Source organism: Salmo trutta, chromosome 37 (assembly GCF_901001165.1).
Source record: "Salmo trutta chromosome 37, fSalTru1.1, whole genome shotgun sequence".
NCBI lineage: Eukaryota > Metazoa > Chordata > Actinopteri > Salmoniformes > Salmonidae > Salmo > Salmo trutta.
Genome location: NC_042993.1, coordinates 19,729,581 through 19,739,921, shown reverse-complemented (window position 1 = coordinate 19,739,921; position 10,341 = coordinate 19,729,581). Strand labels below are relative to the sequence as shown.

Here is a 10,341-nt window from a genome sequence, read left to right as displayed (position 1 = left end):
ACTATCCATTTAAATGCTAGGCAACTGAATAGGTAGGCCTTTTGTAGCCTACACCAACATTTAGATTTTTCGGTTCTCTGTACTTCATTCTGTCAGTGACAGGGCTGTGTTTCGACCAATATTGCTTTTGGAATTAGATCCAAGAAAGGGTAACCAACATAAGGTGAATAGTACACACCAATACGTAAAATAGTACACATCAATGCAATAACAAACACGTAACATGAAACAAAACATTTACTGTAGGCTATATCCACAATTTCTCACTAATTATTTTCATCCCAAGAAAGTCACATATAAGACTGCTTGAAATACACACGTTGCTGTTTTTTTGTACATTAAATTATTACGTTTAATTATTCAATTATTAAAGGTTATGTTTCTAAAATACATTAAAGGGAAAGTACGATAGGAACTAAATATTGTCCTACTGGCAGTTCCTATCGTACTTTCCCTTTAATGTTTTTTTAGCAACATACCCTTTAATAATTTACCTGGCCACACCTGAATTTCCACTCACTGAAAAGAAGTTACCCAATAACAATAGAAGTAGGAAAACGATGTAAGAGACATTCCATAAAATACCCAAATTCATTGTTTGATAAGCGTTGAGGTTAGGTGAGTATTACACCGTTATGTATTTTCAGTTGTGTTTTCTAGCTTTGTATAACTAGCAGTCTTCTTGCGTGGCCTCGAAAGCCCAACATTTTATCTAGTGCGCTGGTATGAGAAACTTCCGTGTTGTGATATGGAGTGCGCTTTGAAGGTCTGTGTACAACATTTGTATGGACAGTTAACACATTCAGGCAACTTTATAACTATTTGTATATAAAATATTTTTTATTTAGTGGTTTTCAATTGCAAGCGTATTTTCTTCGGTAGTCATGCGTAAATAGGGCTTTTATTTTCTTAGACGACTCAGCGCAGACCATAATTAGATGCATTGGGCGGAGCTTTGTTTGCAAGGGGCAGGGAGGGATTCTACTTGTCTTATCGTTCTTGGTTTACCTTACCTGTCATCGAAAAATGTCTACTTTAGAGACTATTATTTGATTAATGATACTAGAATGCTGTCTGGAGTTACATCTTGTCGGATTTGGTGCACCATCTCTTGCGTTGGAAGACGTATGATTTATAGAATGTGCACTCTGTAAATGTACTTTTCTTTGTAGGTGAAGAGCTGTTTACCATTAAACCAATAGAGCTGGGACACAAAGAATGAAACTGACAATGTGATGTTACTTCAGTCAAAGTAAAAACACTCAATCAAGCATAGACTCACTGACAGATTCCCCAAGACAAACGGACGAAGTCTGGAGACATTTAACACCTAAAAAACAATGTCTGAGATCTTGCCATCAAACCTGGAGCTGCTAGACAACAGCCCCTCCAAAACCAGCAGGGTGACTGCTGAACCCCAACCCCCAACATGGGGGGCAGAGGGGGAGAAGGTGATTAAAGAATTGGGGGAAGATTTGGAAAAGAGGAGGGAAGGAGTGGTGGAGGAAGACGAAATGGTTAGCTCGGCTAAATTGGAGCCTACCACTCTGCAATGGCCGTGTGACAGGGATGTAGAGAAAACTACAAAGAACGGAAGTGCATTGACTGCGGCGAAAGAAGTTAAGGGGGATGACCCTGAGGGAGAAAGGAGGAGTGTGTACTCCATGTGCACCTCTCTTCAAGAAGGAGAAAGCCAGATGGAGAGTGAGAGAGGGCTGGGTTTGGGAGCAGAGAGAATGAGAACGGAGGAAGAATGGATGGGGAGAGAGGTGCAGCACCCAGGGCTGTGTAAGAGAGGGAAGAAGGTAGAGGTGGAAGATGATGTGAACTCTTTGCCTGAGAAGGCAGCGCAGGTCTTCAACCCATCCGTCAGCATCCTACACTCCTCTAGTGCTCCGACATCTCCCAGAGAAAGGGAGGCATTCAGGGATGTGGACGCAGAGGAGAGCCTCCTCCTCATTCCCCAGGGAACCCCACCTGATGGCTACTACCACGACTGGCCAGTGGAGCGGGGGTCCTCAAAATGTAAAGAGACGCACCAACATTTCATCTTTGTCTTTTGGCCTCCAACCTCTCTCTCATTGTCTGTCTTTCTCTTTGCTAGTCTCTCCCTTGTTCATTCAGCCACTGTGGTTCTGCTCAAATAGTTTTGCGAGTGCAAATTCATCCTTCCCCTTCTCCTTTATTTGAGGTAATCTGATCTATAAGTGGTAATGTTTCCGTTAGTCTTTCTGCCCTCTGAAGTAAAAAGAAAGATAAGTCTCTCCTTTCCTCTCCCCTCCAGGTGGGTGTGACTGTGCCAACAGGGATGCTCTTAAAGTGGGGGTGTCTGTGTTCACTGCAGCTCTGATTTTCCCCCTCCTAGTGTGGGGGGGCTATGTCTTCCTGCCTTTTGATGCCCCACTGCTGGACAGTGCCCCCCTCAGGCTGGTCTACACACTGCGCTGCTCTGTCTTCGCTGTGGTGCCCATCATACTGGGTGAGTGGCTCATTGGTCATTCAGCAGATGTTCTTTACCAGAATTACTCCGGTGTGAACAGCAAGGTGGGTTGAACAACAACACTAACATCACAAGCTAACACTTGTATTGTCCTCCCAGGCTGGTTGGTGCTGGGTGTCTCCAGGATGCGGTTGGGGGATGTGAAGCCGCTGCGTGAGGTGGAGGCCAGGGAGGTGGGTGTGCACCGGCGCTATGTGGATGACTCCATCACCCTCTTTCTGCTCTACTTCCTGCAGCTGGGCGTAATGGCGCCCTACCTGAGCCAGGACCTGCTCAAACTGGTGCCCCTGCTCACCATCATCTTTGCCTTCGGCAGGTAAAGAAACAACAATGTAAAAAAAACATGTTTATTTTATTGTCACATACACCAGAGAGATGCAGTGAAATCTGTTGTCTAATTTCAGTGCCCAGTCAGTCATATCCCTCCCTATATGACATGTGATCTCAATATAAGGCAGTCTGGGCAGACTATAGAAATGACTGCATCTGTCTAATGACCATCTCTCCTCTGTGCCAACAGGCTGATTTACTGGGTGGCAGCTGCACTGGGCAGCAGTGTTCGGGGCTTTGGCTTCGGCCTGTCCTTCCTGCCCACCGTGGCCATGCTGGGTGCCAATCTCTACTTCATCTTCACCATGGACGCTGGGGGCACCATCTTTGCCCAGGATGTGGTGCACCAACAAGACCAACCCCCAGCCTCCCGCCAGAGGTTCTGGGGATAGGAGGATGGAGGAAAGGCTGAAGGAATCGAAGGACGGGGAAGAGGGCCAGGATCTGTTTTACAAACTGGTAGAATTTAACTTTCAAAGGGTTACTATGTAAATGGTAGTGGATCGTGCTAGTGTGATTTTAAACCACACTGATGATGTGTAGAATAGACTGGGCAGTGGTAGTCAGCGATAGAGCTTATAAAAACCGTTATTGGAGAAAGGTTCTACGTTTATAATTCATCTTCTTGCATGACATTAAACCGTCACTTTAGTGAAACAGTAGAATGTATTCTGTAGAAGACCTGCTAATCGACAGAATGACCGTTAAGTACCATGGAATAATGTTGAAATCACAATTGTCGGCTCAATGCAAAGAGTTAATGAAAGTAGTTTGTAGTTCCACACAGAATTGTGCCATTTGGGGAAGTGTCTACAATAACCAAACCACTGCCTTCCTCAGAAATATCTAGCTAGGCCTGCTGCAGACAAATAGTTTGCTGAACTGTACTGTTTGGTTTGACAATTATATCTGTACTTGAGGCATCCTGTAATCTATTGTTTTGCATTTGGTTATAATCTGGTATTACAGGCTAATCATATTTATTGCATTGACATTTGGGACCTAATATCAGGTTTATAGAGAAACTCAGACTTCCTCTAGTCAATCAATTTCCTATTGAAAGTGTTCAATACAACCAAACACAAAATCATGTTCTGTGATAAGGTCATCGACTACTGAGTGGATATTTTATCTCATAATTTCATGACTGTATTGCCTTTTAAAAGGACATCCACACATTAGCAGTGCCATGTCATTATAAGAGCTGAAAGATAATTGATTTAGTACAAAGATTTTGACATTGAGAACCATTTCATTATTGGAGAATGTGGATTGCATGGCTTTTTGTGACCCCAAAAATGGCAACCTTTGTTATAGAAATCAAACCTGTCCAACAAGTACCTACCTGCACAGGTGGCCCAAACACCATGCCTTTATCTCTGAAAACTAATCCTTTCACAATACAGCACAGCTCTGTAAGAGTGATTGTGAATGGAGTTGTTACTGTATTTTAAAATGGACCTATTTTAAAATGTAATGTATGAAATCAGATTTTTACAGTGTAGGCATAGACTATGAAATGTATAACTACGCTGATTTCTTTCTACGTTTCCAAGTAAACTTTAGCTAATTACAGTCTGGAACAATTGTAGAGTCTATTTAATGTCTATCATTGTCTTTTCTTATGATTTTCTTTAACTTTTTATATTTAAACATTTGTTTTATACGTAACAACTGATGTTTTTATTGGGCTTTCATTTGCTTCATTAGTGAAGCTGACACATTTTTATTGGTATGAAAGCCTTTTAGTGACCAATAAAAATGAGCAAGCATTTAAGGAAGATCTTTGTGCATTACAGTTGTTGAATGGGTACCTGTTTTTGGACTGTGTTATTGCTGTGTTCGTGACGAAGTGGGAAGGTGGTATTTATCACATACGACTGGGAGAAATCCACTTGAACACCCCTCCAACTCGTAAATACTAGTGGAAAACCATAGAGATAGAGGACGCAACATGGTATCGGTCCAATTATGGCGTCTGTGAGAGCATGGGCTGTGCCATCGAGGCCATCTCCATTTTGAAGTAGTACATTTTCTTCTACTACTACGAGTTGGTAAACAAACTGAAGGGTGCATAAATGCCACCTGGGGTGTGTTGTTTCAACAGGTATAAAGCCAAGGTTGGCAATTTACTGTCCACCTGCAGTTATGAAATGTTTGCTCACAAGCGTAATTCATTGGCTGATCCCTCCTGATGACCTGGATGGAAATATACAATCTTTCCTTAAACGATAGGAAGTCCCACCCAGGAGACTACTTAAAAATGGTGAAAATCCTAATGGCGCTGCCCATACTAAAACTTGCTTTTGGTCACTAGAGGCCTCTATGTGGGAAACTCGTCAATCACCCCTGATCGCAGACTTCACCCACATTCTGACCTCACCTACTAAGAAAATGACCTTGATAACATTTTCGGCAGTTAAATGTAACAAAACATTATAAAAAAGCTATCATTTGTTTACAAGCATGATAGCTGTACTTTTAGTTTATGGTTTACGCAGCTTGTTGTCTATTATCCATCGGCGTTTGTCAACGAGTTCAAAGCATATGAATGCATCCAACTGGTATTTACAACGCCACAACTGGTAATTACCACCTTCCCACTTGGTTATGAATGGAGCATATTGCGTTGTTCAAAACAACTGGGAACTCTGACTTAAGGGATCATGACTTAAAGGATCTTCACGTCAGAAAGTCAGAGCTCTAAGGAGGCCCGAGTTCCCGAGTTGGAATTCCGAGTTGGATGACCGATCAAAAACATTTTTCCCTGTCGGAGCTCGTTTTTTTCCGAGTTCCCAGTTGTTTTGAACGGTCGGAAGTCGGAGATTTCCGAGTTCCCAGTTGTTTTGAAGACGTCATAACATCGAGCATATAAAATAGGACTACACTTTTTGACTGGACTAACGGCTCACACTTTTGTCGGAGGTCAAATATTGTTCACGTCCACCCAAACTTCTCGTTTATTTATTGGTCTGGCCACAGGGACGTCTGGGTTCGGAATTACAAGAAAGCAACCCCTTGCACGTCAGTTTCAAAGTAGGCCTATCTTATCTGTACCACAGGGGTATTTACCTCTAAAGTTATCGAAGTGAAGGGACAAGACAAGTAAAATATGGCAGCTGCCCCAGCTAGAAGAAAACACGGAGCGTGTCTGCTTCGAATCAAAGAAAATTGTCCATGGCGAAAATTTAAGAAAAACAGGTGTTACGGTAAGAACATGATCGTTTTCAAGAATTGATGGATACAAATACATAGCCTATACAAATGCATAAAATTAACCTATGGACGAATTATATCACCCAGGAAGTTAGGATTGAAGTTGACACTTCATAGATCCCTGTCAGCCTTGCAGTGTATGAATTTGACAGTAAAATGTCAATTGAATTTGTTTGGTGGGCTCTATAGGCCTAAATGCCATAGCCTGATAATACATTAGGGGTAGGCCTATTATAAATAATATTACATTTTAAAGTTTTATTTACTATAAAGGCTATACTATAAAATGTGTATATCAAGGGAGCAATTGTTTTGCTAGGGAACGATTCTTCCACATGCAAACACGTTTATAATAGTGCTGAAGGAATAACATTATAGAAGATAAACATTACATCATTTGTTTACCAGTATACATTTTATGTCAACATAAACAATGAAGTAGTATGTCCTTCTATTATGATAAGACCACTGTACTTATCAAATTATGAATAATAAGTAATATTCTTCCAAATTAAGGGGTAGTTGCATTAGTTGAAATTACTGGAAATCTGACTGTGGCTTTAAAATAAGTAGTCAGTGTTGTTAACTGCCCATGCTGATGCTCCTCCATTATTTGCGACAGTTTTGAGGAAGTTGGGGGCCAAAGTAGCAAGGCAACATTTAGTCCCAACGTATCATGCGGTTGCTTAAGACTTGTCCATCAGGATTGGCATACCTGTCCAAAAGTACTCGCACTAGTCTACGCCTACACCTCAACACCTCCTGTCAAGTACTTCAGTTGCACTTGTTGTGAAGAGCTGGGTGCCCAGGGTGTGTATGTCAGCAGTGTAAAAAGGCTTTCTGCATGCTTCCTGCTCTCCTTCAGCTGGACTGATCTGACAATAATTTGAAGTACAATCGTTTAAGCTAACTACTGAAAATTGCTTTCACCAGTTCAGTTATTTCACATCAGTGCAGATGAAGGAAATAAGATAAGGAGAGGAAATCACTTCAGAGTATTGATACTTAGGCCTAATTGTCTTTAAAAATGTTCCCTTTGGCAGATGTTACAGCCACATCTTCGGCTGGTAGTGGGGTGTGTTGGGGAGACTTCAGTAAGCACCCCATTTCTGCATCCAAAACCGGACCTATCAGCACCATCTATGTAGAGCCCCTCCCTCCCTCCTATCAGTCTATTTACCATCCTCACCAATCACAGGACCCCACTGGTAAGACCATTAAAACACTTGTATGGCCATCTTTCCGAATGTCATGTTGAATGGTCTCCAAAGGCAAATAGTTATCTGACGTCCTTTATCAGGAGCCTTGATATGGTAGTTACTGGTTATTATTAGTATTAGAAGTTACCTCTCTCGATCTCTCTAATAATACTATGATAAATGGGAGCAATATTTTGGGAACATTGCTCTCACCTATGCAGCTTGTCAGATCAGTGATTGTTTTGTTGAAGTAAGGAAGAATGTATGCTATTGGGAAGTGCTTCACAGAGCCATACACTGAGTGTACAAAACATTAAGAACAACTGCTCTTTTCATGACAGACTGGCCAGGGCCCTCATTAATTAACCGTGCGAATGTACAATATAGACCCCAAATCAAATAAAAAATGGAATCAAATTTGATTTGTCACGTGCGCCGAATACAACAACAGTGAAATGCTTCCTTACAAGCCCTTAACCAACAATGCAGTTTTGAGAAAAAATGTGTTAAGAAAGTATTTACTAACGACCCTGCCAAGCCACACGGCTTCTTGACACACTGCTCACTAAACCCGGAAGCCAGCCGCACCAATGTGTCGGAGGAAAAACCGTTCAGCTGGCGAAGTCAGCTTGCAGGCACTCAAAGTCAGCTCGCAGGCTCCCGAAGTCAGCTCGCAGGCTCCCGAAGTCAGCTCGCAGGCTCCCGAAGTCAGCTCGCAGGCTCCCGAAGTCAGCTCGCAGGCTCCCGGCCCGCCACAAGGAGTCGCTAGAGCACGGTGTGACAAGGAAAATCCAACCGGCCAAACCTTCCACTAACCCTGACGACGCTGGGCCAATTGTGCGCCGCCTCATGGGTCTCCCAGTCACGGCGTGCTGTGACACAGCCTGGGATTGAACCCAGGTCTGTAGTGACGCCTCAAGCATTGCGATGCCGTGCCTTAGACCACTGCACCACTCGGGAGGCCTTTCAGGCAGAATTGTAACGCTTGTTTACGTGCACATTTTCAGGACGGCTCTGATTTATAATAGAAACATGCGTATGTATGGCATGCACCAAGTTTATAAATCTCTATTTTTGTACGTGCTCAGTCTTTTCAGAAATGCCACACACAGATATTTAGTGTGAAATTTACACAACGGTTATAAATGAGACCCCAGGTGAATCCATGTGAAAGCCATGATCCCTTAAATCCACTTCAATTAGTGTAGATGAAGAGACAGGTTAAAAATATATTTTTAAGCCTTGAGACATTGTGTATGTGCGCCATTCAGAGGGTGATTGGGCAAGACAACAGATTTAAGTGCCTTTGAATAGGTTATGGTAGTATGTGCCAGGCGCACCGGTTTGTGTCAAGAACTGCAACACTGCTGGGTTTTTCATGCTCAACAGTGTCCCATGTGTATCAAGAATAGTCCAGTACCCAAAAGACATCCAGCCAACTTGACACAACTTTTGGAAGCATTGGAGCGGGCATGGGCCAGCATCCCTGCAGAACGCTTTCGACACCTTATAGAGTCCAAGGAAGGTGTTTCTAATGTTTGGTATGCTCAGTTTATACTTTGTACTGCTCACTGATCACTTCCCTTTTTCTGGCCCTCCGCTGAGAGCAGCTGTGGATATGGAGGTGGTCCGACCCCAAGCTCCTAATACGGGGGTCATGAGTCTCCCCCCATCCTCTGTACTGGCTCCAGGTCCTCTGGTTGCCAACCTCCAACCTGCCTGCCAGCACAGACGCCTCCCCTTCGCAGCACCCAGTGAGGCCAGCATGGGTGAGTCAACACACTTAACAGCGGGTGCCATCTGGTAAGTTTTTTAAACGTCATTAAACGGTGTCAGACACAGGTGCGTAGGTTTTAAAAAGTCATATCATGCTCAAAAAGCTAAATCAAAGGATAAATACTCACACACTGTTGACGAGTTTGGAAAAATTAAACAGATGCTAATACCTTCATTGCTTTGTAATGATGAGTAACGTGCTGATTTCCTATCCAGAGCTGGACAGCGGTGTCGACCCAGAGACTGGAGAGAGAGCCCAGAGATGACAACACCACTCTTCCGCTGTTTCTACTGGCCTGATCCTGGGGATCTGGGTCAGATATATTCAGTGTTGCAGATATAATTAATGTCTAGAACAGGTCAAGTGGTTTGGAACCTGGCTGTACAGACTATCCCAATGTTGTGAAATACTTTTCACATCTCCTTTACATTGGTAGGTGAACAAGCTTTAAAAAGTATCCATCAAGGAATATGAGGGGATGTTTTTTATTAGGGTGTATTGAGGCTTTTGGTACACTGCCATATGCTTCTGTACAGGGCAGGGAAAGGCACACCTTGAAATGGCATTTCATTGCTCCCTTTTCTCATATTCTGAGCCACTGGCAGATGAGTTAACAAAGAAGGCTCCCTTCATATTGCTTTGAATGGTCTTCTCAGGTCAGCGTATAGAGACGAAGCCCAGGAATCCATGCACTTGCACGGTCTGTTGACAAGTACAGTACCAGTCAAAAGTTTGGACACCTACTAATTCAAGGGTTTTACTATTTTCTACATTGTAGAATAATAGTGAAGACAACTATGACATAACACATCGAATCATGTAGTACCAAAAGTGTTTTATTCTATAATTAATTAAAGAAAAACCCTGGAATGAGTAAGTGTCCAAACCTGACTGGTACTGTATTTTTGTAAAGTTAAACATACTGAGAGAAAAAAAGAAAGGTCATGGTTTACTTTTCTATCACATGGTTTTATGACTTCCTTAAAGGCCTATTCAACACGGTCAGGGATGGGAGTTAAGACCCAGATAAAATAGAACATTCTGACATAACCAGAAGTAATATTTTATTATCTTGTGTACTCAGATCTTGTTTTTCAATACGATGTGGTGAATTGCAATGTTTTTTCATGAATTTAACTTTAATAAAGCTGAAGAGGATCTTATGGCAGTTGCTCATTGAGAAACCTAACCTTAAAAAGGCTCAAAACAGAACCTGTTTTCACTTTAACTGGGTACTACAATGCTATAAACAATACTCATGACAGATACTCATTTAATCTGCCATGACAAGAGATACAATGAACCGAGTGAGTCAGACA

The 10,341-nt window shown here is 42.4% G+C and overlaps 1 protein-coding gene across 4 annotated transcripts; it reads left to right on the top strand.

The window, feature by feature from the left end:
* The first annotated feature begins 492 nt into the window (after positions 1-492).
* LOC115176595 (transmembrane protein 79) lies at positions 493-4,611 on the top strand. 4 transcript variants are annotated; one of them, XM_029736673.1, is made up of 5 exons: positions 493-618; positions 1,173-2,025; positions 2,285-2,479; positions 2,600-2,816; positions 3,021-4,611. In XM_029736673.1, the coding sequence occupies exons 2-5, from the start codon at positions 1,341-1,343 to the stop codon at positions 3,220-3,222; spliced, it is 1,299 nt and encodes a 432-aa protein (XP_029592533.1). In that variant the 5' UTR covers positions 493-618; positions 1,173-1,340; the 3' UTR covers positions 3,223-4,611. The 4 variants fall into 4 exon arrangements, with proteins under 4 accessions (XP_029592533.1, XP_029592537.1, XP_029592534.1 ...); XM_029736677.1 differs by having other exon boundaries at positions 2,600-2,832; positions 3,021-3,105; XM_029736674.1 differs by having other exon boundaries at positions 494-562.
* The last annotated feature ends 5,730 nt before the right edge of the window (positions 4,612-10,341 follow it).